The sequence below is a fragment of the Bos grunniens genome, chromosome 18 (genome assembly GCF_055505025.1).
Source record: "Bos grunniens cultivar Pamir isolate PY7600 chromosome 18, Bosgru_T2T1.0, whole genome shotgun sequence".
NCBI classification, from domain to species: Eukaryota; Metazoa; Chordata; class Mammalia; order Artiodactyla; family Bovidae; genus Bos; species Bos grunniens.
In genome coordinates this window covers 56892116-56918617 of record NC_141182.1, presented here as the reverse complement: position 1 = coordinate 56918617, position 26502 = coordinate 56892116, and the positions used below count along the sequence as shown (strand labels likewise).

The 26502-nt window shown below is 54.9% G+C and overlaps 1 protein-coding gene across 2 annotated transcripts; it reads right to left on the bottom strand.

The window, feature by feature from the left end:
- Positions 1-620: 620 nt before the first annotated feature.
- MYBPC2 (myosin binding protein C2) lies at positions 621-26225 on the bottom strand. Of its 2 annotated transcripts, XM_086353744.1 has the most exons (28): positions 26145-26225; positions 24936-25028; positions 24302-24388; positions 24011-24159; positions 23601-23718; positions 22513-22561; positions 22268-22327; positions 19825-20018; positions 19445-19577; positions 17787-17911; positions 17258-17363; positions 15956-16128; positions 13789-13954; positions 12477-12583; positions 12209-12238; positions 11318-11457; positions 10073-10232; positions 9866-9970; positions 9265-9453; positions 8679-8813; positions 6957-7124; positions 6710-6798; positions 6386-6581; positions 6008-6147; positions 4629-4788; positions 4107-4243; positions 2032-2218; positions 621-743 (listed from the first exon to the last, which is right to left on the bottom strand). In XM_086353744.1, the coding sequence occupies exons 1-28, from the start codon at positions 26161-26163 to the stop codon at positions 733-735; spliced, it is 3426 nt and encodes a 1141-aa protein (XP_086209870.1). In that variant the 5' UTR covers positions 26164-26225; the 3' UTR covers positions 621-732. The 2 variants fall into 2 exon arrangements, with proteins under 2 accessions (XP_086209870.1, XP_086209871.1); XM_086353745.1 differs by lacking the exons at positions 621-743; positions 2032-2218; positions 4107-4243; positions 4629-4788 and adding an exon at positions 5147-5374.
- Positions 26226-26502: the final 277 nt, after the last annotated feature.

Genomic DNA, 26502 nt, shown 5'->3' with positions numbered 1-26502 from the left:
ATTCAACGTGGCGGAAGCAGCTCTTTCAGTAATGGCTCCTTGGGCCCCCGCAGGCACCATTCCAGCATGTCTACGCCCTAAGGGTAGCCCCTCCGAGTCAGTCCTTGGGTTCCTCTTTGACCTACTATGGCTGCCACTGTAGCCAGCCCGCCTCCTCCCCGCTCACAGTGGGTCCTCCCAAGAGGGCTGCCTCCAGAGGGTCTTGGGTCCCCCTGTGACTGTGCAGTTGCCATGGCAACATGGTGAAAGCGAAAGTTGCTAAGTCGTGTCAGACTCTTTGCGACCCCATGGACTTAGTCCATGGAATTCTCCAGGCCAGAATACTGGAGTGGGTAGCCTTTCCCTTCTCCAGGGGATCTTCCCAACCCAGGGTTCGAACCCAGGTCTCCCATATCGCAGGCAGGTTCTTTACCAGCTGAGCCACAAGGGAAGCAACATGGTAGCCTCCCTAAAGTAGCTGTTCCAAGATGGCGGCCTCAACATGGTCTGCTTCACCAGGGCTGCCTCGCGGTGGTGGTTGCCATTCCAACCTGGCTGCCCCACCGCCCACAATCAGGTGACTAAACCTCCGGGAGGAGGAAGGCCGGGCCACAGACTCAAGAAGGACAGACACACGGGTGTCAAGACAAGACTATTTCTCACTTATAATTCGGGAAAGGGAAACGTGTCTGGGAAGGTCTGGGTTAGGGCTCAGCAGCCAGTCAGTCATCTTGTTAGGTGGAGGACAGAGCTTCACTGTGGCACTGTTGGGGGGAAAGAGAAGAGGGTGGTAAGAATTCCTGTGCCCCCCGCCCCTGCCTAGCCTCTGCCCTTTAGATTCGCTTGGCCAGCGGGGGGGGGGGGTCAAGTTTTCCCTTCCCCACCCAGCTGGACACCAGGTTAACCCAACTTCATCCAGCCCTTGATTCCTGTAGTTTTAAACCCCAAGCTGGCATGTTCTGACTTCTGAGCAGCTGCTAGAGGCCAGCCCTCACTGGAATCCTGAAGAAGGCATATTTCTGAGCGGATTCAATAGTTGATAAGGGGACAGCAGAACCCTAGGAACTGGGTCGGCTGGGCAGGGCGGTGCTTTAAAATGACAGGCAGGAGGTGCGTGGAGAGTGGTCCCTTGTCTGCTGGGCTGTCATCAGAGCCGGGGGCGTCACGGCCGGGGAGGTACCCTGGAGGCCCATGTGAAAGTCGGCCGCCTCTGAGGGGACTTGGTGAGCGGCCTCCCCATCAAGTCTTGACTGGGGGATGTCTGTTGGATGGAAGCCCGAGGTGGGAGAGGCAATGGCATGTGCAAAGTCCCAGGGGCAGGAGAAAGCACAGCTGGTTTGTCCAACCCCCATGTTCAGTGTGGCTGGAAAACGGGGGGCGCCAGGAGGGGGGACCTGAGGCTGGAGAGGGGCTGGGGTGGCAGATTCAGGACTCTGACACCAGGCTGAAGGGTCCCAGGGCCGCTGGGGGAGCCCTAGGAGGGCTGTGCGCAGGTCAGCCGTGGGTACAGAGCGCCCTCTAGGGCCTGGAGGTGGAACTGGAAAGAGACGAGGCGGGGTAGGAGGCTGGGGTGGAATTCAGCAGGAAGAGGACAAAGGAGGCTGAGGCTGTGGGGCAGAGAGGCAGGGACGGGAGGCACAGAGCTTGGGGACAGGCCGTGGAAGGGGGCTGTCTTCCGGGCTCTCCCGGCCACCCCTCGCCCCGGTCCTCTGCCACTGCCCATGACGGTTTCGATGCTGTGTCCACACACCTCCCCAGCTACACCGGAAGCCTTAGTGATCATTTGCTAAGCTCTTCGCATCCTCATTCACCTCTTATTTGTCCTTCAGCTCCTCTGGAGAACCTCAGACTCCTGCCCAGGCGGGGTCAGGTGCCACCCCACCCCCAACACCCTGTGCTGCCTCTGTCCCCCCTACCTGGCAGTGTCCCTGCTGGGGCCTGAATCAGCTTCCCAATCGTACTCCTAGAGGGCGCAGGTCTGCCCCGCACCATCAGCTTTGTGGATGAGGGTCAGGTGGGTGGAGCATAAGGCCCCCCCACCCCCAGGCTCACCTCGGACTTCCAGCTTGCACTCGGCCAGGGCCTCCCCCAGCTCGTTGACAGCCCGACACGAGTAAGTCCCCGAGTCGAAGGGGGAGGGACGGCGGATGTTCAGCGTCAGGACCCCCTGCTGGTTAGTCATCAGGAACTTGGGATCTTCGCGGATCTCCATCTTGTTCTTCATCCAGACCACCTTGGGCTGTTGAGTGGAGCAGACAAGGAAGCCGCATGATGGAGGGTCCCCTGCGCGTTGGCACAACGGGGCCTTGGGAGGCAGTGTGGAGTCTCCTTTTGGCTCTCCCACCCCCTTATTTTGACTGGCTGATCATGGCTGGGTCACTTCTCTCTGACCCCCAGTCTCCTCTTCTGTAAGAGCAAGAGCTCCCCGTTGTGGTGGCCCACAGGGCCTATGTGATTTGGCCCCATCGGTCCTCTTCCCTCACCTCCCGCCCCCTCCCTCTCTCTGTCCAACCCATGGGCAGCCTTGCAGTTCCTCCGACCGGTCAGGCCCCGGAACAGCACCTGCCTGCCTTTGAGGTCTCCGCTCCCACGTCACTTCCGGGCCCTAGACTGGAACAGGAATGCCTACTTTACACTCTCACGACTGCCTGCGTTTCCCTAGCAGACCCTCCACGCTTTCTAATTTTCTTAAGTAATTGATTGATTTGGCTGCCTTGGGTCTTAGTTGCATCATGCGGGATCTTTTGCTGTGATACGCGGACTCTTGTTTCGGAGCGCAGGCTCAGTTCCTCCTTGGCAGGTGGGACCTTAGTCCCCCAACCAGGGATCGAATCCTCCTACCCTGAATTGTAAGGTGGATTCTTAGCCCATTGGACCACCAGGGAAGTCCCCACCCTTTGTCATTTCATTGTCAACCAGGTGGCACTAGTGGTAAAGAACCTGCCAGCCAACCCAGGAGATGTAAGAGATCTGGGTTCAGAGCCTGGGTTGGGAAAATCCCCTGGGAGAGGGCATGGGAACCCACTCCGGTATTCTTTACCATCCAAGCCCCCAGGGAAGCCCCCATTCCCATATTCTTGCTTGGAGAATCCCATGGACAGAGGAACTTAGCAGGCTACAGTCCATAAGGTTGCAAAGAGTCAGAAATGACTAAAGTGACTTAGCACGCACGCACATGTGACTTCAAAGGAATGGCCATCTTCCCCAATATAGAGGAACTCCTTGTTCAATTCACCAGCACATAGAAAGTCTCTGAAATATGTGTGTTGAAAGAATGAATGATGTAAATAAGCAAATGAAGTGAATGAATGAACTGAATAAATAAATGAATCAGTAGGGGAATGAATGAATAAATGGAGTTAGTGAATAAAACAGTAAACAGCAGTGATGAAATCCATGGTAGGCCTACTGGGGCTGATGCTAAAAACTGGAGTTAGACCAGGAGACGGCAAAATGTGTCAAAAGGGTCAGGCAGTCAATGATTTAGGCTTCCTGAGCTCTATGGTCTCTGGGCCAGAGACAACACACAAACCAGTGTGAACAGCCATGTTCCAATAACAAAAGGAAAAGAAAAAGGATTAAAAAATCTTATTTCAAGAAAGCAGTGGCAGGCAGATTTGGCCTGAGGGCCATAGTTTGCAGCCCCTGGTCTAGGTGGGCCCTTGGGAGTTAAAGACTGCAAGTATCAGCATTCCCAGACAGCAGCCTGGAAACTGGACAGGGCCTTGAAGTGTTAGAACCCCTCCACCCCAAAATTCCTGTTTTTGAGGGAAGTCGGAGTGTAACGAGCTGAGATTTGTGCTCTGGCTAGAGGAGAGAGACAGGAAGCGGGTGAAAAGCAAGCAAATCCTGGGGCTTCCCTGGTGGTCCAGTGGTTCAGACTCCGCACTACCACTGCAAGGGGCACAGGTTCAATTCCTGGTTTGGGAAGCTAGGATCCCCCCCATGCCATGTGGCACAGACGAAATTAACAAATACAAACAAAGGAAACACTTTTCACTAAAAGTAAATCCCATGAGCAGACGAGAGAGAACTCAGGGAGGAGAAGCCCATCGGTGGGAAGGCAAGGAGGCTTCACCTTGGAAGGTGAAGATGTTCCTCCAGGGTTACACACACACACACAGCACCTTCGGGTGGCCTCTCACGGCACAGTTGAGAGCTGCAGCATAACCAGCCACCACCACCCGGTCAGGTAGAGGCGTCAGGAACTTGGGGGGCGTTCGGAAGTCGTGCTCCTTGTACTCGGGCAATTTGAGGGTCATACCTGGGGGAGGGGAGATGCACCTGTGAGGGGACTAACCCTGACTGTCTCCGACCACCTCTCCTCCAGCACCAGGTGCCATCAACTCTGAGTCCAGGAGGGGGATGATCAGAGGAGTCAAGTGCAAACCCCAGAGAGGCTATGTATATGACAGATAACCAACAAGGCCCTATTGTATAGTATAGAGAATGCTACTCAATATTCTGTAATAACCTGCGTAGGAAAAGACTCTGAAAAATGATGAATATGTGTATATGTAGAACGGAATCACTTGGCTCTACACCTGAAACAAACACACCATATGTCAACTATACTCCAAAAAAAAAAAACAAACCCAGAGAGAGATGGGGGACCAGGACTGGCCCTGAGCCGGTGGGGGTGGCCAGACCTGTCTTGACGATCCGGGCTGTGTTCTTGGAAACGCCAGGCAAGTCGCTGAGCCCACAGACGTTTTCGCTGTAAACTCGGAAATAGTACTCGTTGCCCATGATGAGATCGGACACGGTGCAGGAGGTGTGCCGGTTGCGCTCATAAACTGTGAACCACTCCTGCAGCGTGGGGGACAGGGAGGGACCGGGAGGGTCAGGGACACGGACCCAGGAAGAGCGTCAGGAAAGCAGACGCCTCGCTCACAGAACCTGCCCTTCCCAGCAGCCCTGTTCACAGCCAGAGGGAGGCGGGAGCAACCCGGGTGCCCCTCAGCGGCTGAACGGACAAGCAAAACACGGTCCGTTCCAGCCAGGGACTGGTAGGGGAATTCCCTGGCGGTCCAGTGGTTAGGACTCTATGCTTCCACTGCAGCGGGGAACAGGTTCCATCCCTGGTTGGGGAACCAAGATTCCGCAAGCCAAGTGGTATGGCCAAAACTAACCAAATGAACATGGCACTCAGCCACGAAAAGCACTGAAGCACAGATACCAGCTACAACATGGATGAACCTGGAAAACATGATGTTGAGTTGAAAGGAGCCAGACACAAGGGCTCACAGCGTGTGACCATGTCCAGATGCGATGTCCGGGATGGGCAAATCCACAGAGACAGGATGCAGATGGGGGGCTGCCAGGGGCTGTGTGGGGGGGAAGAGGAGGGACTGCTTGATGGACACGGGGTTTCTGTTCCAGGTGATGGAAATGTCTTGGAATGAAATAGAGGGGGTGGTTGCACAACATTGGGAAGATGGGAAATCCCACTTAAAAATGTATGCATGCTAAGTTGTTTCAGGCATGTCCGATTCTTTGCGACCCCATCCATGGACTGTAGCCCGCCAGGCTCCTCTGTCCATGGGGATTCTCCAGGCAAGAATACTGGAGTGGGTTGTCATGCCCTTCTCCAGGGGATCTTCCCAACCCAGGGATCGAACTGGAGTCTCTTACATCTCCTGCCTTGGCAGGTGGGTTCTTTACTATTAGCACCACCTGGGAATTTTCGTTAGGTGAATTTTACCTCAATAGAAAGAAAAAGAAAACCTATTAGAGTTCCCCTGGTGGCCTAGTGGTTAAGACTCAACGATTTCACTGCTGTGGCCCAAGTTCAATCTCTGGTCAGGAAAATAAGATCCCACAAGCCACATGGTGCGGCCAAAAAAAAAAAAAAAAAACTATTATGCACTAAATCTCAGCTAAAAAGTCTTTCCTCGCGGCCTCCGGCCCATTCTCCCGGATCTCTCAGTGCCTCAGTTTTCCGCAGCTGGGAAATGGGAAGTCTGCTGTAACAATCTCCCTAGCTTTTCTCCCCTTACCCTCACACCGCCCCTGGCCCCTCGCTCACCATGGTTTTCTTGTCGGCTTTCTGGACAAAATACCCGGTGATCTCACTGTTGCCGTCATCCTTGGGGGGCTGCCACTCCACCAGCGCGTTGGTACCCCACACCTCCTTCACCATCACATTCTGCGGGGGCCCTGCCTTTTCTGGAGGATGGGTGGGCTGTTAGAAGTCAGCCCAAGCATCTCTAAATGTCCGGCGCCTCACTCCTCTGGGCCGCCCGCCCACCCCACCCTTGGCGGGTCTCAGGTTCCCCTCCCCCGGCATCCCGCAGGCATTTCCTCCCCTTCTGTCCCACCCTCCTCCGGTCCAACTTCTCCACTTTCCCGCGTCCGGGCTCATTCTCCTCTCCTCCCCTCCCCTCCCCGCCCGCGGGCCGCGCACCCACAACCCGGATGCAGACGGTGGCCGTGTCCTTCATATTCTCGATCTGCACCGTGAGCTCGTACTCCCCGGAGTCGGAGCGGGCCGCCTGGCGCACGAAGAACACCGTGTCGAAGTCGCTGGTGCGCACGTGCACGTGCGAGGTGTCTATGGGCGCCCCGCCCTTGGTCCACACCACCTGCGGCCGCGGCTTTCCCTGCCCGGGGAGGGGCGGGGTGGGGCGCGTGGGTCAGCCTGGGTCTGACCCGCAGGAGCTGACCCCTCCTCACCCCTGCGCCCCGCTCCGCGCCCCCCCCCACACCACCCACCCGCAGCTCGACGTACCTGGAAGGGGATGACCAGGTTGAGATGCTCCCCGACTTTGCGGACATAAGTCTGGCGGAGGTGGCGGGGTAGCCGGATTTTGGGTTGCTCTGAGGGTACAAACCCAGGGAGGGGCTCAGTGCCAGAGGAGGGTGCGGGGGGACGTCCCACGGAGGCACAGAGACCAGGGGAGACGAGCGGGTGGCCCTAGTGACCACACCAGCTTGGTCTTTCGGAGCGCAGGGTCGAGGGGTCAGGAGGTGCTCACCCACAATCTCCCGGATGGTGACCGGCTGGGCCAGGGTGGCCGGCTGGCTGCGGCCTGCGATGTTGACCCCAACCACGCGGAAGGTGATTTTGGCTCCTGTGGGGAGATTCTTCACAGTGAAGCCGCAGCGCTCCACGGGTTCTGTGTTAGCAGGGATCCACTCATCAGCTATGAGAGAGGAGCCAGGCTGGGGAGCCTCCTTCAGGACCTTCCTAGGGGCCCCCTCTGGTCTGTGTCCCTTCAGTGCCTCGGGGCCCCACCGCAATGCCTAACTGCAGCTGACATTTCTTGAGCTTGTCTCAGGACCAAGTCGGAGCTGATTACTGTTAGTTCATTAATTACTGCCTCCGCAGTTATCCCCATTTTAGAGGTGAGGAAACTGAGGGTCAGAGAGGGTAAAGACTTGGGAGTGGTAGTTAGAGAGGGCCCCCTCGGATTTCCTGCCTCTGTAATAGGTGACTTTCCATCTTGGTTTCTTTGCCATGGGTTGGTGAGCTAATATGGATCAGACCAAGAGTTGACAGGGTGAACTCTAACAAAGTAGATTCTGAAACACAGATGGGGAAGGGGAGGCCAAGGGGAGAGTGGAGCAAAGAGCACTGGAAAGAGAAAGGGAAGAAACTGACCAGAGTCCAAGCATCCATCATTCACGTGCATCCCCGGATGCGGTCATCACTGCATCCCATCAAGGTGGGAACTGGCTTTGCCATTTTTAGATGAGGAAGCAGAGGCTGAGATTTGCCCAAGGTCACACAGTTAAAAAGTGTAGGGTAGGGCCAGGACTGGAACCTACATCTGTCTGACTTAAGGTCTGGGATATGGCGTCACTGTCTTCCCTGTGAGAGGACCACGTTGGAGACATCCCCAGAGCCCAAGCACTGGGCCTGTCGTGGAGTCACGGAGCCATTGACGCCAAAGACGGCTCAGTTTGTTCAGTGAAGGTTGGAGGGCGAGATGTGTGGAAATATGGATGGATGCATGGATGGATAGATGGATGGACATATAGACAATAGATTGTTAGACGGTTAAATGGTCCTGTAGGCAAACAGAGGGATGGAAAGCAGGGAGGGAGAGAAGAAAGTGGCGAAGAGATAGATATAAGGATGAAAAATATGTAACTGGTTGGGTAGATAGCTGGATGATCCAAACAGTTTTCAGATAGATAGAGAGATGGCTGGATGGATGACTGGGTAGTGAAGAGGAAGGAAAGAAGGGAGGAGAGAAGGAAGGGAGAGGGAGAGAGAGAAGGAAAGGAAGGAGGGAGAAATAAGGGAGGAAAAGAAGAAAGGAAGGATGAAAGATTGGTGGGATGGGCAGATGAATGGATAAATAGATAGAACAGAGGAGAAGGGGGTGTAGGGAGCAGATAAGTACTTGGATGGATGGATGGATGGATGGAAGGTTGGGTGGGTGGGTAGATGAATGGATAAATAGAATTGAGGAAGGACAATAAACATTTGGAGGATGCGTAAAAGGTATTGCTGTACAGAGAATGTGTGTAGGAGAGGAAGAAAGGAAGTGGGTAAGGAGAGAGGGAGGGACAGAGGACAAGCTGGTCACTGGGGGCCTGGCTTGACCCATCCCATCCGGGACTGGAGCAAGCACAGACAGAAGGGTGGCTCACGACGCCAGAGATCTGCCCCATGAGCAGTCCCAGCCTGGACGCCCACTGGGGCTCTGCCTGCGTCACTGCCCCCCACCAGGCCAGACAGGGTGACTCACAGCCCTCCACGCAGTACTCGATCAGGTACCCATCGATGCCGCCCGCCCCGATCTTATCTGGGGGCCGCCACTTGAGGGTGGTGGTGGTGTCGGTCACGTCCTCCACAGTCAGGTGTTGCGGTTCACTCGTGGGCGCTGTAAGATTTCAGGGAAAGGGGGTGGCGTCAATGAGGACTCAGGGGTCAGAGCTGGAGTCTCTGGTCAGGAAAGGGGTCCATATGGTGACTCAGAGGTCAGCAAGCAAGGATGTGGCATTGCTGGTCTCGAAAACCAGGGATCCAGGGATCGTGAGGTCTCCAAGGGCAGGGATAAGTATTAGCGTGGTAGATCAGAGGTCAAGGACACATTCGGGAGACAGCATGGAGTCCAGGATCATAAACGTGAGTGGAGAATGTACTGGGTGGGGAAGAGGTCAGAAGGGTGCGTGGGGCTGGGGGGTCAAAGTCTTGAGTTGTTGGATGAGATGGGGCAGAAGTCAGCAGAGTTGAGAGACTGCAAGGCCTGGATGTAGGGTCCGAGATCAGTGACAGGTGGGGCATGGGTCAGGGGTGGGCAGGGACTCGGGGAGGGTGCAGAGAGGCATCACCAATAGGCATGAAGGGCTTGGTGTTCATGCTGGGCTGGGAGACCCCGATGACGTTGACGGCAAAGACTCGCATCTCGTAGAGGATGCCCTCGATCATGTTGGTGGACTCGTAGGTGGTCTCCGTGAAGACCTCGAAGTTCAGCTTCATCCAGCGCTGGGAGCCTTTCTTCTTCCGCTCCAGGAGGTATCCTGGAAGCCCCCCAAGGCAGAGAGAAGTGTAGGCAGTCATGGGGAGGCCTGGGGTCACAGGTCAGTCGGGGGGCAATCAAGGGCGCAGCAGAAGGTCACATGACCCAGAGAGGTCTGAGGCCATGAATGTTAGGGTCACAGAGCAGTTAGAGGTCACCCACGTAGGGCCAGGGATTGAGAAGGGTCACAGGTCATGAATCAGGGAGTCAGGAGTCACGGAAAATCCTCGGCTGTTAGCGAAAGCCAGGAGGAAAGGACGACGGGAAGGCAAAGGGGATGGTGAGATGCTGAAGACGGAAAACCACGTCTCCAAGGGTGGTCACTGAGGCTGCTGAGGACTCTTGGAGGTCAAGGAGAAGTCGGGGAGCGGGGGAGGTCAGCGGTCATGGACCTTTGGAAGACAGGCACTCACCAGTGACCGGCCGTCCCCCGTCGTACTTGGGGGGCTCCCAGACCAGGACGGCCCAGTCCTCTCCAACCGACGTGACACGCACCGCCTCCGGGGGGTCTGGGACATCTGGGCAGGGCAGGGGGCGGGGTCCAGGCAGGATGGTCAGAGGACCCCTCGGGGCCTTGGGGGACCACCCCCTGGCTCAGCCCCTGGGACCCCCGCGCTTACCCACAACCTTCAGTAAGATGGAGGCCACGTCCTCGCCCACGGGATTGGTGACCTTGATGGTGTAGCGACCCTCGTCGCCTCGCTCTGCGCTCTCGATCACGAAGCTGCTGATGTCGCCTCGCTGCTCGATGCGGACCCTGCCCTCGGTGCCTGTGAACACCTGAACACAACCGCCAGGTGGCCTCCGTCCACTTCTCTCCAGACCCAGATCGGCCTCTGCCCCTGCGCTGCTCAGCAGTCTGCAGGGGCTCCCCGTGGACCCAGCCGCAGAGGACCCGGTGGGCCCGCCCCCAGCCTCATCACCACCCCCTCGCCCTCCTCTCCCTCCAGCAAACACCACCCTTCATTAAACACACCAGACCGTCTCATCTCCAAGATGTTACAAAGCTGATCCCTGGGGCGTGCAATGCCCTGACCCACTTCTCGACCTGCTATATCATTACCCATCCTCTAGAACCCACCCAGAAGTCACCTCTCCTGGGAAGCCCTCTTGGATACCCTCAGCTTGGACACCCTCAGGAAGGGGTGCCCCAGCCCCTGAATCCTCATAGTTTCCAGTACCTCCCTTTATCTCAGCCCTAATCACCCTGGACTGTGACTCGCTGGGCACCGGTCTGCCTCTCTCCTCAAGTGAAGGCTCCAGGAAGGCAGGGGTTACGTGTGATTCCTGGTTGTATCCTCAGTGCCTGAGCACAGAACCTGGCATAGAGGGAACCTCGGGGCGGGGGAAGGGGGGGAACTTTGCTGAGTGAAGGAATGAATGAAGACTGAGTCAAGTCTCTCCATTTTACAGAAGAGGAAACTGAAGCCCAGAGGCGAGAAGAAAAACTGAACTGTCTCAGGGCCTGGAACATACAAGATGAAAATATTCATATGCACGCATAGATGGATGGGTGGATAGATGGATAAGTGGACTAATTCATGGATAAGTGGACAAATGAGTTGATTGTTGAATGAATTAATCAATTAATGAAAGATAGTTAGATGGATGAGTTGATGAATGGCTGGATTGACTGATGGATTAACGGGTTAATGGATGGGTGGATAGATGGAGTACCCATCATGTGCTGGGCCAGTACCATGTGATGAACAAATATAATCTCCAGTCTTCATCTCTCTGAAGAAGGAATCGTACTCATTTTACAGACAATGAGAGCGAAGCTCAGAGAGGGGAACCAGCTTGCCTAAAGCCACCCAGCAGGGCTGAGAGGGAGAGGTCAAGGCACTGGGGAGGCCGCACCACACCTCATCCTCCTTCATCCAGGTGGCAACAGGCCGGGGCTCCCCTGTGATGGACACGTCCATCCTCAGCTTGTTTCCGGCCACGACCACGATAGCATTTTCCGAGGTCTGCCCAGAGCAGTCCAGGTGGATTTTGGGTGGCTCTGGTGGCAGAGGAGAGAGTCTGGGCAACTTGGGAGTGGACAGCTAGGCCTCCTAACCCCTCCAGAGGACCTCCTGGGAAGCTGGGTTCCAACAGCCATAGAGAACCAGCGGTCCAGGCCCCCAGCTCCCTCTTCCCTCAGACCCAGGATCCAGACCCCCAGCCCCTCCCCGCTCAGACCTGGGGGTCAGGACCCCCAGCTCCCTCTTCCCTCAGACCCAGGATCCAGACCCCCAGCCCCTCCCCGCTCAGACCTGGGGGTCAGGACCCCCAGCCCCTCCCCCCTCAGACCCAGGGGTCCAGGCCCCCAGCCCCTCCCCCCTCAGACCCAGGGGTCCAGGCCCCCAGCCCCTCCTCCCTCAGACCCAGGAGTCCAGGCCCCCAGCCCCTCCTCCCTCTGACCCAGGAGTCCAGCCCCCAGCCCCTCCTCCCTCAGACCCAGGATCCAGACCCCAGCCCCTCCTGACTCAGACCCAGGGGTCCAGCCCCCAGCCCCTCCTCTCTCAGACCCAGGATCCAGACCCCAGCCCTTCCTCCTGAAGACCCAGGAGTCTAGCCCCTGGCCCCTCCTCCCTCAGACCCAGGATCCAGCCCCCGGCCCCTCCTCCCTCAGACCCAGGGGTCCAGCCCCCAGCCCCTCCTCCCTCTGACCCAGGGGTCCAGCCCCCAGCCCCTCCTCCCTCTGACCCAGGGGTCCAGCCCCCAGCCCCTCCTCCTCCTGCTTAAAGACCATAGCAGCCCCTGGTCCTTACCTTGCTTGGGGACATACTCCACCTTGATTTCTGGAGGATGAAGAAGACCAGATGGTTAGGTCTATGGGGCCCCTCATCCCCCCATCACACCCTGGAGGCAGAGGGGAGAGCCTGGCGTCACCCTGGGACCTGGGGGTGGGGGTGGATTCAGGCCCACGACATCCCACCTACCCTCTACCACCCCCCAATGTACAGTTAGGGCAACTCAATCCTGAAGAGGGGCATCTGAGATCCCCAGGGGAGGTGGGAAACCCAGAGGCACCCGCACCCAGGAATTTGAGCTTGGCCGAGAGGGACAGGGCATAGCCATCGGGCACAAACGTGTAGTCTCCCTCATCCTCGGGCCGGACGTCATCAATCACCAGCTTGTGGAACCTAGGGGAGGGCAGGGCAGAGGTCAGCCTAGGTCGTCCTGGGGACCACCGCGGAGAAACACGCTCCACGGCACAATCCACGTGCCCAACGCAACGCTAGTAACTGGAACCCAATCCCACTCTGCTCCTTACTAGCTGTGTGACCTTGGGCAAGTCACTTAGCCTCTCCCTGCCCCTGATTCTTCACCTATGAAGCAGGGGTAATGTTGACAGTCTACGAGGGGGTTGCTGTAAAGCATTCAGAAGACTCTCCAGCACTCCGTAACGCGTTAGCGTTGACTCTCGCCCTTGCTGACACCACCAGCACGCAGCAGTCCTTACACAGAACCCAGAGAAAGGCTACGTTCTGCCCAAAGCTGCTGTCGGGAGACCCACAGGGACACAGTGTTCCGCGGGCGGCACGGCGGCACTCGGCACCCGGCACCCTACAGATTACCAGGTGTCGATGTCAGGCATCCACATGCTATGTTTTGAATTCCCGTCCCGTTTCCCTAGCTAGACACCCTCCCCTCCAAAGTAGTTCCCCCCCTTTTTTTTTCTTTTAATGTTTTTGCTGCATCACATGGCATGTGGGATCTTAGTTCCCCAACCAGGGATCGAACCTGTGTCTCCTGCATTGAAAGCACAGAGTCTTAATCACTGGGAAGTGATTAATCACCAGGGAAATCCCTTCCCTGCCAAAGCCGACTGCAAACACGGCCACAGATTTCCCTCCCTGGAGTGGTAACCCCTGCAAGGAGAGCTCGCAGGTTGTGACCTCTTTTGTCCCATAGGACATGGTAGAAGCGACACAGGGACAGCGCAAGGCACTCAGAGGCCCTGTTCGCTTCTGCTCTCTCGTGGGACACCTGTGTCGGCCACAGGAATATGCCAGGACCAGCCTCCTGGGGGATGAGAGGTGCCACGGACCAGACGGGAGCAGCCCAGCTATCCTAGCTGAGACCCTGAGCGAGTCCAGGATGATGGCTATCCGAGATCAGCCAGCCTCCAGCCATGCCTGAGACTCACAATGAAATAAACTCCTGTTCTTTTTCTTTTGGCCGCACCACACAGCCTGTGGGATATCAGTACCCCAACCAGGGACTGAATCCAAGCCACTGCAGGGAAAGCACCGGGTCCTAACCACTGGACCACCAGGGAATTCCCTAAACCCTTGTTCTTTGAAACCGCAGGGTCTGCGGGCCACGTGCACAGCGCACTCCGTACCTCCCCGTGTGGGAGATGGTGATCCGTTTGCTGGGCCGCACCTCCACCCCGTTCTTGTACCACTTGCCCGTGACCTTCTCATCGGACACCTCACATTTGAACACGGCCTGTTCCGAGGCCTTCACCGTCAGGTCCGCAATGTCCTGCAGGACTTCCAGCTGTTTCTCTGGACGGGGAGGGAAGGAGATGGGGTCATCAAGGTCCAGTCTGTCCACGCAGGGATTCGCCAGCACCCACTATGGGCCAAGCACAGTCCCCGGCTCCGGGGACCCAGCCATGAAACAACCCAGAAAAAAAACCTGTAGGTTTCACGAGCTCACGTTCTAGTGGGGAAACAGATACTGAACGGAAAACACATAAACCAAAAACTGGAGGGAGTGACGGTTGCTTGGATGGCATCATCGACTCAGTGGACCTGAATTTGAGCAAACCCCAGGAGATACCGGAGGACAGGGAAGCCTGGCATGCTGCAGGTCAGACGTGACTTAACGACTGAACAATAACAACAAGAGGGAGAGACGAGGCCTGGGGGAAGGCAGGGAGGCTGCAGAAGGCCCCCAGGAAAGCAGGCACAAGAAAGCAGGCTTATCAACTTGGAAAATAGCCAGCAGGCTGGCGCGGAGTGAGGGAGGCAGACAAGGGAGATGAAGCAGGCAGGGTCAGACCCTGAGGGCCACAGACAAGGCTCTGCATTGACTCTGAGGGAGGTGGAAAGTGTTGCCAAGATGGCTGGGGTCTGACTTACTTTTTTTTTTTTTTAGTTTTAATTTTTTAAATAAAACAATGCATTTGTATGGCTTAAAAATAAAATGATAGGGGCTTCCCTGGTGGCTCAGTGGTGGGGAGGCTGCCTGCCAATGCGAGGACACAGGTTCAATCCCTGGTCTGGGAGGATCCTGCATGCCGTGGAGCAACCAAGCCCATGCCCCACGACTACTGAGCCTGTGCTCTAGAGCCCGGGAGCCACGACTACTGAGGCCCTTACATCCTCGAGCCTGTGCTCTGCAACAGGAGAAGCCACCACAGTGAGAAGCCCGCGCACTGCAAGTAGAGAAGAGCCCACGCAGCAGTGAAGACCCGCACAGCCCAAAAAATATAAATAAATACAGTTATGAAAAAAATAAAATGATAAGAGGATGTAAATATAGAGGGGGAGATTGCTCACCTCCCCACCGCCAACTGTACAGGGCTCTATGCAATCTCCAAATACATTATAGCCAGCTCACAGCCGTAAAAGCAAAGATGTGCATACAGTTTCTTTCCTCCTTCCTTCCCTTCCCTCTTTTCTTTCTTCCTTCCTTTCCTTCTTTCTTTTCTTTCCTCCCTCCTTCCCTCTCTCCCTTCCTTCCTCTTTCCCTTCCATACAAATAGCGGCATATTTGCTTCTTCACCTAACAATATATGTTGGAAACCCTTCCAAATCAACAGAGTTCTTTTTATGGCTACAGATGGATATATCATCTTTTATCTGGCCTATCAATGACTCAAGGTTTTTTGGTTTTAAGAATTACAGGGGACTCCCCTGGTGACTCAGTGGCTAAGACTCCATGCTTCCAATTCAGGGGCCCCATGTTCGATCCCTGGTCAGGAAACTAGATCCCACATGCTGCAACTAGAGTTCACACGCCACAACTAAAGATCCCGCATGTGACCATGAAGACCCAGTGCAGCAGGATAAATAAAATAAAAATATTTAAAAAAAAAAAAAAAAGAATTACAGGCTCACAGGAGTCGGGGTGGGGGTGGTGACATCTCTTGTAAATGTAGTCATCTGCACCAGAAATTGACATGGGTCCTATCCCGTGAGCTAGACCACAGAATGTGTCCCGTTTCCATCCTCTGACATTTTACAAGGATTGCTCTGGCTGGCATGGAGGTGGGGGCACAAGTGAACAAACAGAACGAACAATGTAGAGACTACTGCACCAGTCCAGGCATAAAGGGATGGAGACCTGGGCCAGGTGTGGGCAACGGAAGTGGAAGGAAATTGTCAGATTCAAAATATCCTTTGAAGGTGGAGCCCCCAGGATCTGCTGGTGAATCGCATGTAGGGTAGGAGGCAAAGGAGTCAGGGAGAGCGCCAAGACTTGGGGCTTGGGCACCTCGGAGCTGTGTGTTGAAGAACTCGCAGTGCGGCCCCTGCCCCATCCCCCGGGAGGCCCCGTACCTTCCACGATGAGCTCCGCCTCACACTGGCCGCCATTGGTCATGACCTGGTAGTGCCCCTTATCCTCCATGGTCACTTCCGAGTAGATGAGGATGTGACGCTTCCCATCCTTCTTGAGGCGGTACCTGGCCTTGAAGGAATCCTCCCGAGTCAGTTCCACGCCGTCTTTCAGCCTGGGGGGAGGGGGAAGTGAGGAATCCGTTTGGCCCAGAGTCTGGATGTCAGAGGTGAGTCAGGGGTCAGACAGTCCTGAGCAAGAATCGGGGGTCAGAAGGGAAATCAAGAAAAGGAGGCGAGAGAAAGGTTGACAGAGGTCTAGAGTAGATGGGTCACAGGTCAGAGGAGAAAAACAGGAAGAAGTGGTCACAGGCCACAGGACTTCGTTGGAGGTCAGGAGGCAGAAAATGAGGTCACAGTAGAGGTCAGAGTATAGAGGAAGTTCAGGGTCACCGAGATATGGCAGATATCATGGCCTCAGAAAATGGTGCTTCCCTGCCTGGGCCACTCCTCCCACCTCACTTCTACTTCCTCATCATTTGAATATCAGCTCAATTGTCACCTCCTCCAAGAAGCCTTCCCTGACCTCCTGAGTCCCTCTCTCCTATTTAAAAATGGTTACAGCATCAGTTATTGCTCCTCTGATATACTTGTCAAAATAGAACTGTGATAATTATTTGTGTGATGACTTGATTAATGCCTCTATCTGTCTCCAATACATACACACACACACATACACACACACCATGCCCCAGCAATTTGCCAGATCATAAACTGCATAAGGGCAGAAGCCATGTTGATATATTTTCTCCCCATTTTACCTCCAGTACTTTGAAGTGTGCCATCACACAGTAGGTGCTCTATAAATACTTGCTGGATGGGGGAATAGATGTAAGAATGGATAAATGGATGGATAGATGGGTGAGCGGGTGGATGGATGAGATGGATGGCTGAATCAGTGAGATGAATAGGGGGATGGATGGATGCAGGGTAGATAAATGGACAGACAGATGGATGGATGGATACATGAGTGAATGGACCAAATGACGGATAATTGGTTGAATGGGTGAATAAATAATTTAGTGAATCAGAAACAGCAAGGGTCCGGAAAAAGACCTGGAAGAGCAGAGGTCAGAAGTTTCAGGAAGAGGTCATGAGTGACGATCAGGATTTATAGGGAAAGGCTGAGGTCTCCCAGAAACCTGAGTAAAGGTCTGAAGCCTTCAAGAGAGATCCTAAAGACAGAAGCTGAGACGAAGACACTGTGGGCATCCGTATGGAGATCAGGGGTCAAGAGTCACTTACCACATGACTTGGGCACCCTCTTCTGACACCTCCACTGCCATTTCTACCCGATCGCCAACAAACACCTGCTGGTCCTCCAGGGGTGTGACAATCAAGACTGGGGGTTCTAGAAAGAGACTCACAGACTTAGAGAACAAACGTATGGTTCCCAGGGGGAAGGATGGGGAGCAGGAATAGTTAGGGAGTTTGGGATGGACATGTCCACACTGCTGTATTTAAAATGGATAACCGAGAAGGACCTACTGAATAGTACATGGAACTCTGCTCAATGTTATGTGGTAGCCTGGATGGCAGGGGAGTTTGGGGGAGAATGGATGCATGTACACGTAAGGCTGAGTCCCTTCACTGTTCACCTGAAGCTATTACAACATTGTTTGTTAATCTGCTATATCTCAATACAAAATAAAATGTTTTTTTAAAGACTCAGGATTCTGTGGGCATTGGGAGAGAGGGGTCAGTAGTCTCCTGGTAGCCCCACAAGAGGCCAGTAGCCCCACTGCCCAAGCTCACGCCCAAATCTCGGCCTCACCTTTGACGAAGAGCTCGGTGAAACACTTCTCGTCTTTGACGACGACCTCATAAGCAGCATCGTCCGCCAGCGTGCACTTGTTGATGGTGAGGATTCGCTTCTTACCGACATTCTCAAACACGTATCTGGTGCAAAAGTCTCAGCTCAACCCAGGGCACGGAGGGGATCCTCCATTCACCCATCTATTCTCAGGACAAACCATTCACTCTCAGAGCCAAGTTGTGTGGGAAAGGGGTTGATGGTCCAAGTTCTAGTATTTTAAAAACCACAGCAGAAACGCTAACTGTCCACGCATATCGACCTTCTTCCATTTAGCAGCGGCACACAGCAACCCGCCTAAAGGACTACATTTCCCAGACTCCTTTGCAGCTAGGATGGCCACACTGCTGAGCTTGGACCAACAGAATGTGAGTGGAGGAGATGGGCATAACTGCTAGGTTATCCCTAATTTTGTGATGCTTGTTCTAGACTTCTCTCCTTCTCTCTTCCTATCTGATAGATACAATTGTGCCCATGACCCAGTTTCAATCATGCAGATGAGGACAAGACCATAAGAAATTGTGTAGCCAAAAATGTGGAACCTGGATCTAGATCAATCAGCTAGAAACATCATCTTTCTCTCTAAACTACCGTGTTCTGGGGACGCTTCGTTATAGCAAGTTAACCTGCATCTTAATTAACATAACTTTTCATCACATCCCAAATGCTCATGATGAGAAATGTACAAAACACAGCCAAGGGAAAATTAATAAAAGTAGAACCCATCTCCATAATTGTTCTGCCAAGAGATACTTGCTACAAACATTTTGACCTCTGTCTTTTTGATCTTTTTATATAAAATCTATACATAGATTTACATTTTGTGTAGCAGAAATGAGAGCTCTTCTTCTGCACATAACACTAGCCTTCAACAGCTTCCCATGTTAGTGTCAACTTTAGAATCTTTTTTAGTGACAGCACAGCACTTTAATATGGAATTGTATGCTTTGGTTGTTTTCCATTTTTTGCTACAGCAGCAAACGATCCAGTGAACATCCCTGCAGCTAAATATGCATAACCATGATTAGGCCCTTAGGAAAAATACCTAGCATTGGACAATCTAAAAGTGAACACACTACCCTTCTGGAGATTTGCCAATATACATCCCCACCACCACCATCTGTGGGCCAGTTTTCCTGTGTCTTCTCCAGCACTAGGTTTTATCATTTTCTAAAGTCTCTGTCCAACTGGAGAGCAGAAAGACCACTGCTTTTTGTTTTGTTTTCTGGTTTCCTAGCCCTGAGGCATGTGGGAACTTAGCTCCCCTACCAGGGATCCGAACCCACACCCCTTGCAGCAGAAGGCGAAGTATTAACCCCTAAACCACCAGGGAAGTCCCAAGACCACTGTTTTTGTTTGTGTTATTATTATAGGTGATGGTGTTTGTGTTTGCAAGGTCGAATATGTACTTAGTGTATCAGCCATTTGGGTTTCTTCTAACTGAATTCCTGTTCTTCACTGCCTTTGTCTATTTTTCTACCCAGGTATCAATATCTGTACTTTTCATATGGATGAAGGAGTGCCCTTTCTGGGTTAAGAGTAGCCAGTCTTATTTCTGGACTCTTCCTCTCTCTGGGACTTGGATTCCCCCCAACCTGGGCTCTACCCCCGACACATACTTGCTACTTGGTTTGATTTCCTGGCCGTTCTTGAACCACTTGAGGGGAAGGTCTGGGTCGCTGATTTCTACCACCAGCTTGATCTTGTTGCCTCTGTCCACTTGGTAGGCTGGATCCAGCTTCTTTGTGAAGGCTGGAGATGGAGGGATGCGAGTGGGACGGAGCTGAGATGTTCTCAGTGCTCTGAGCCATCAAGGCTCCCTCCCCAGACCACCAAGGTCAAAAACCCTCTTATGAACTTGGAGGCCCCTGAGAACAGGGCTCTCTGTTACTTCTCAGAGTGGGACCTCCCAAAGATAAGTCCAGGGTCCGACCATTGGCTGCCCACAATGCTGGAGTCCCCGTGGGGAGGGCCCTTCTCCCCTCAGACCAGCACTGACCTGCGCTCTTCTTGACCTCGACCTTGGCCTTCTTGAGCCGCTTCAGCATGCCCCGGAGGTCAGTGATGCCGTACTGGAAGGCGATCCTCTCATACTCGCTCTTCTTTGCCCCTTTCAGGAGCTCCCAAATCTCTGGCGGGATGCCGAGGTCATCATCATCTTTCTTCTTTTTCTTCTCCTCCTCAACCACCTGCCTGAAGGTGGGGAGAACAGGTCGGGGGCACCAGGGGAGTGAGGAGGTGAGGGTCTCCCCCTGCCTCCTCCTCCCACTTTCTGTGTCACTTGCCCTCTCTGTGCCTGTTATTCCTTATCCTGTCCCACCTGGTCCATCGCCCAGCCTCCTTCCTCCCTGGCCTCCTGACCTCATCCCATCTCTTCCCCTCTAGTCTGTTCCCTCCTTGGCCCCCGAGGGCTATTTCTGAACCCTTACATCAGATGCCATCCTTTCTCTATTCAAAACTCCTCCGTGGCTCCCCACTGCTCTAAGAAGGAAACCCCAGCTTCTCAGCCTCGCAATCACAACCTCACCCTCTGACCCATCCCCACTCCCCCCACTACCCAAACCACCCTGCTTGCCTTTTCCTGAATGCTCTGGACTTGCTCCTGCCTCCCTGAGCCTTTGCACAAAATGTTTCCCTGCCTGGATGACCTCTCCCCCTGCCCTTCATCCCACAAGACCTAGCACCAGAGTTCCCTCCTCCAGAGGCACTCCCTATACTCTCAGGATAGCAGTTGCCCTCACTCTGGGCTCTCACAAGGCCCTCGTGGGACCGTCTCTCCGACCACACTAAACAGTCCTGGTCTGTGTCCGTGTCTGCTGGACCAGACCCATCTTCCCAAGGCAATGAGCGACCCAACATCAGGGAACCAGTCAAACTTCTCTCTCTCCCCTGATCTCAGCTCAGGGCCTGGTAGACAGGAGGCCTCAGAAGATGTTTGATGAGTGAGAGAGTGAGTAGATTTCTGGAAAGAAGGAAGGAAGGGAATGGAACAAATGAAGGACAGATGAGTGGGCAAATTTGGGGACATGTGACTATCTGGATTGATGTGCAGAGCATTAAATGGGGGACTGATACTGGGTGGAGAGGTCCATGGATGGTTAGGCTGATGGATGAACAGGTCAATGGATGGGTGGATTGGCAGAGAATGGATGGCATTAAGATAGGTGGATGGGTTGATGGAGAACGGCTGAGTGAGTCGGGACGAGCTGGCTGGGTGAACGTGTTGATGGAAGATGGCTGGGAAGATGGATGTCTGGGTAAAGACAAACAGATAAATCTATTAGTAGGTAGAATTGTTGGGGATTTCATTATGGGGATTGATGAGTGAATGGAAGGATGGATATATGGACCAGCAGATAATGAATAACTGAGTGACTGGACAAGCATCATGTTGAATTATATAAAATGGCCAATATTCAATCTTTTTTTTACCTACACAATAGCAATTGCATACAGATGAGTCTTGGAGAAGGAAATGGCAACCCACTCCAGTATTCTTGCCTGGGAAAATCCCATGGACAGAGGAGCCTGGTGGGCTACAGTCCATGGGGTCGCAAAGAGTAGGACATGACTGAGCGATTAAGCATACAGCACATAGATGAGCCTAACGGAGTGATCTGGCAGATGCATGTGCCATTGAAGAGCTGAACAGTTGATAGAGGGAGGCCTGGCTAGATGAGGAGGTAAATGAGTTAGGATGGGTGGATAAGATGTTGGACTCAGTTGAAAGAGAGATGCTGGTGCAGATAGAGTCACAAATGGGAAGGTGGATGTAGGGTAGATGATGGATGGTGGAAGGGTGGATAGACAGATGCCTCAATAGGTGGGGAAGTGGAGGATGGAGTCGGTGGGTGAAGGATGAATGAATGGGTCAATGAATGGGGGGCTGAGTGTAATGGCCAATGCATGGGTGGACAGACGGGAAGATGGTGAGTAGATGAATGGATATGTGGGCAGAGGAATGGGCAATGGGTATGTAGGTGGATAAGTGGATTCGTCGGTGGATAAATAGGTAGCTGGTTGGATGAACAGAGCAGTGGGCAGACTGATGAGTGGGAAGGTTGATTAGTAGATGGATAGATAAGTAGCCGGTTGGATGGCTGGATGAATGAATGGACTGGTGGGGAGGTGAGTGGACAGGTGGATGAATAGGTGAATCAGAGCCTGAGTGGACAGGAAGGTAGATGTGAGGGTGATGGCTTAGAGGGTGGGTAGGCAAGCAAACTGATGGGCAGATGATTGATTGGGTGGGGTTGAAGGTACAGGTGTGGGTGGATGGGTGGATGGACAGGTGGCAGGGTGGTAGGGGGTGGGTAGATGGAAGTGGAGTGGAGTCCCAGGATAGCAGTGGAGAAGCAAGGGGGGCAGGGGAACCTCACCCACCATCTTTCTCCTCCTTCAGCCCCCATCTCCCCGTTCCATGCCAGACAGAGTGGACTCACCTCTTCTTCAACAGTCCACTGAAATCCAGCTCACCCGCAGTGTCTGACTTTGCTTCACCCCTGTGGCCATTGAAAGGGAGTGTGGACCTCATTAAAGTCCCAACTCTCAGGCTCACCCTGGATCCCCACTCCTAGGCTTCCCTGATCCTCCCCGTCTCCCACAGCTGCCCCCCAAGGGAGACCCTCCCATGGTCCTTGGCACCAGGTCACACCCCTGCTGCTTCCCAGGGTCCAGGGTCACTTACGATCGCTTGAAGCTCTCTAGACTCTGCCCAGCGGAGTCCTGACGGGGCGCTGGGGAGGGGTGATGGGGGAAGAGAGGATGAGCTTGGAGGCAAAGCCTGATCTAAGACCAAGAGTGCCCCTCCCTCCAGGCCTGCACAGCCTCCTCCAGGCCTGTACAACCTCACCCAGGCCCCTTTCCCTCCATCTCGTGGGCCAGCACACCCTCTCTATCAGACGTGGACACCCTCTGCTTGTAGACTCATTTCCCTGCCATGAACCACCCTCTCTCAGCAGCCTGTATCCCCCAGCTGAGCCTTCTCCCCAGGTGGGCGCAACCTCAGCACCTGTGCCCTCCATATTTAAGCTCCCCCACCACCTGAGCTGAAGACTCCTCAAAATCTGTACACCCTCAGAGCTCCACACACATGCCCCCAAAGCTGTGTAACTTCCCATCAATCCTGTACACCCCCACCCTCAACCCATTCACCCTTAGACTCACATGAAATAAACAATAGACAATAAAATGGAAAATACATTTGAAAAACAAAACTTGGGACACTCTCACTTCTCAAACCCTTACTACCACTCTCTCAAGCCTGTATGTTGTGACCCTGGAATCTACATAACTCACCTCCTAAGCCTCACATGCACATCTCCAAACCCTGAACCTTTTCACCCCCAAATCTACACCTCAACAGGCTCTAGGATGGTAGACTCTCTCCCCAATTTTGAATGGCTTCCTTGGTGGCTCAAGTGGTAAAGCGTCTGCCTGCAATGCAGAAGACCCAGGTACAATCCCTGAATCGGGAAGATCCCCTGGAGAAAGAAATAGCAACCCACTCCAGTATTCCTGCCTGGAGAAGCCCATGGATGGAGGAGCCTGGCGGGCTACCGTCCACGGGGTCACAAAGGGTCAGACACAACTGAGCAACTAATACTTTCACTTCCCTTCCAGGTTTGAATACCCTGATCCCTGCCTCTGTGCTCCATCCGCCAAAAACCAGTGCCCACCTCACCCCCACCTCTACACTCTATCCCTACACCTGGCTAGCAGATCCGCCCCCTTACCCAGACCCAAGACCCTTGGCCCCCACCCCCACCAGCATACCCTCCACATCGATGTTGAAGGCACAGCTGTCACAGAAGTCCTTGGCTTTGACCTCTATGCGGTAATCCCCGCGGTCCCCCAGTACCACCTTCGTGATGTGCAGCTCTATCGTGTACACCTGGGGGCCAGGCCAGGGGTGCCAGTGCATGCGATGACCCTCGGTGCCACCCCATGCCCCTACAGCCCACCTCACCACTCTCCAAGTTCTCCCAGGAAGGGCCAGCTGTCTCCTCCCATGCCTGGACAATCTTGACCTCTGGGGGCCCACATCCCTGACCCTGAGAGCTCTCGGGGGCATGCACACCCCGTGCCCAAATGCAGCCTGCTCCTACGGGAACATTCTCCCCCTCTTGCCCCGCACAACCTCCAGCCCTGCCCCCCACGCCCTCGCCTCCCCATGGGGTCCTCACATTGCTGGCGGCGTCGTGGGACTCCTTGAAGGAGAATCGGGCACCGCTCTTGCTGCCCAGCTCCAACCACTTCCCCTTGAACCACTTGACGGCCGGTTTGGCCGGCAGCTCTTTCCCATTCAACTTGGCCACGATCACAGTATCCTTTCCTGGGAGGAGGGGGGAATGGGGTGGCAAAGGAACCGTAAGACCCTACAAAGCGGACTGGGACGCTGGTAGCCTCCGGCCCCACCTCCCTCAGACCCAGGAGCCCTCAGACCCCCACCCCCTCCTCGCCTAGGCGCCCCTCACCAGTCTCCACCGACACGGAGTCTGGCTTCTTCAGGAAAACGCCGGTGGGCTCCTCCGCGGTGGGAGACTGGTCTTCGGGTGGGGCTTCTGCTCAGGAGATAAGATCCGGGGTTATGGCGGGGGTGTCTGAGGCGGGCCGGGGAAGGGGGAGGCAGGCCACTTTGGGAGCGGGGTTTAGAGCGAATGATGGGACCTTCTTCTGCTCGGCATCAAAAAGACCCTGGAGGCAAAATGGCTTTTCCTGACCTGGGAGAGACCAACTGTCATTCAGGTGTGTGGGTGTCCAGACTCCCCAACCCGTTTGGGCCTCAATTTCCCCATCTGAGATCCGGATGGTCTTAAACCGGGGCTTTAAAAGGGTAGGAGAGGTGTCAGGACGGGCTGGGGCCGTTCAGAGCTGGGCGGGACTTGCGGACGGATCGGCCAGTTGCTGGAGGCTTGACGGCCAGGCTGAGGGGCTAGGCTCCGCCTTGGAAGCGCTGGGGAGCCCTGCAGGGCTGTGAGTAGGGGAGGGCGGTCAGCCCCGGAGCTGTGGGGAAGACGGACCGAAGGAGAGGGCGGGGAGGTACCACCCGCGAGGCTGCGGATGAGCCGCCAGGTTCCGCTCGGCCCGCGGGAGCGCCATCTATCTCACCTGTAGGGGGCGCTGCAGGGGCCTCTTGAGGGGTCGCTTCCTTGGGAGCCGGCTTGGCAGCAGCATCTTTGCCCGCTGGGGCCTTTTTGGCCGCTGTGAGGCAGAAGACATTCCCGGTTGAGCACGCGCTCCGTCTTCTCTTCCAGAACCCCGGAGCGCAGGCCCCCGGGCCCCGCCTCCTTCAGATCCTGGAGTCCAGCCGTCCAGGTGTAAATTTATCTCTAATCCGAGAGTCTGTGGATCCGGTTTCTCCTTCCCCTCCCCGGGGAAGGTCTTGCCTTGTCCACCCGGGCCACCCAGCTCTGACCTTTTAGGTCTTGACGGTATAATTAGCTCTTCCTCTGGGCTGGAAATCAGATACTGGTGCTGACCACAGCATCTTTCACACGCCCTGCCTGCTGGCGCCCGGCCCGCCAGGACCCCAGCTGCAGCGAGGGGCTGGACACCCACCCTTCAGCCTGGTTGGCCTGGTACCAAACGACTGGACGTCCCAGGAGGAAGGGTCCTCTCTGGAGGCTTGTATCTCCTCCGTTCACTGCTTCATAGAGAGGAAGCCCCATCCCATTCGCATATAAAAAAATGCTCTCCAGTCCCATTCAAAGAAGGGCCCCGAAAACTGTACACAGAGAAAGGCTCTCCAGCCTCTGTATGGAGAAGGTCCCCTAATTCCTATACCGGGAAGCCCCACACCCCATCGAAAGGAGGTGCCCTCATCTTTGTACAGAGAACTCGCCTTACCACGCAGACCGGGACCCTTAATAACTAGACACGCAAGGACCGGACCTCATCTCCCTGAAGAAAAAGGTCCCAATCTGCACTCACAGAAGTGACCCCAGGTCCTTTCCCAGAAGACCGCATCCTCAAATGTAAAGGACCCAATCACCCCGCCAAAACCCTGCAGTCTCCAACCGCAGGACTTCCATCCCAGTGGAGGAAGAGGGACACTGGTTCACAGAGAATCTCCACGTGCACCCAGAGATAAGCCCCCAGCTCCCTGCAGAGAAAGGAACCCCCACCACCACAAAGGGAAAGGGAATCACCCTCCACACATACACCTAACTCAGGTATGGGACCCTCCCCTCCCACACAGGGAAGGGCTCCCCTCCCCAATGGGAGAAGACACCCCATTCTCCCGGCCCCACGGAGGGAGGAGACCCCAATGAAAACAGGGCTGCGTCTCCACAGAGGGAAGGAGTTCCCCCAAGCCACCTGGTTTTGCCTCAGGCATGTCGTGGGACCTCCTCCTGCTCCTCCGACCGCAGCGGTGTCCCGATGGGCCCTAGGGAGGACAGGTGGACCCCCCCGGGGGGGGGGCCTTTAAGGAGTCGGGAGACTCCCAGGAGGCTCCGGGAGGCATAGACGCGCCTCTCCACCCCACCCTCCCCTGCCGCCCCACATTCCGCCTGTGTGTTTTAAAAGGCGAGAAATAACAGCTGGACAAGGAGAGGTGGCCGAATGCCAGGTCCCCAGGGAGAAGGGGGGCTGGGCTTCCGACACCTGGGTCTAAGGGAGGATGTGCGGCAGGCGGGGACTCCTGGGTTCTGAGGAAGGTGGGGGCCTGGACTCC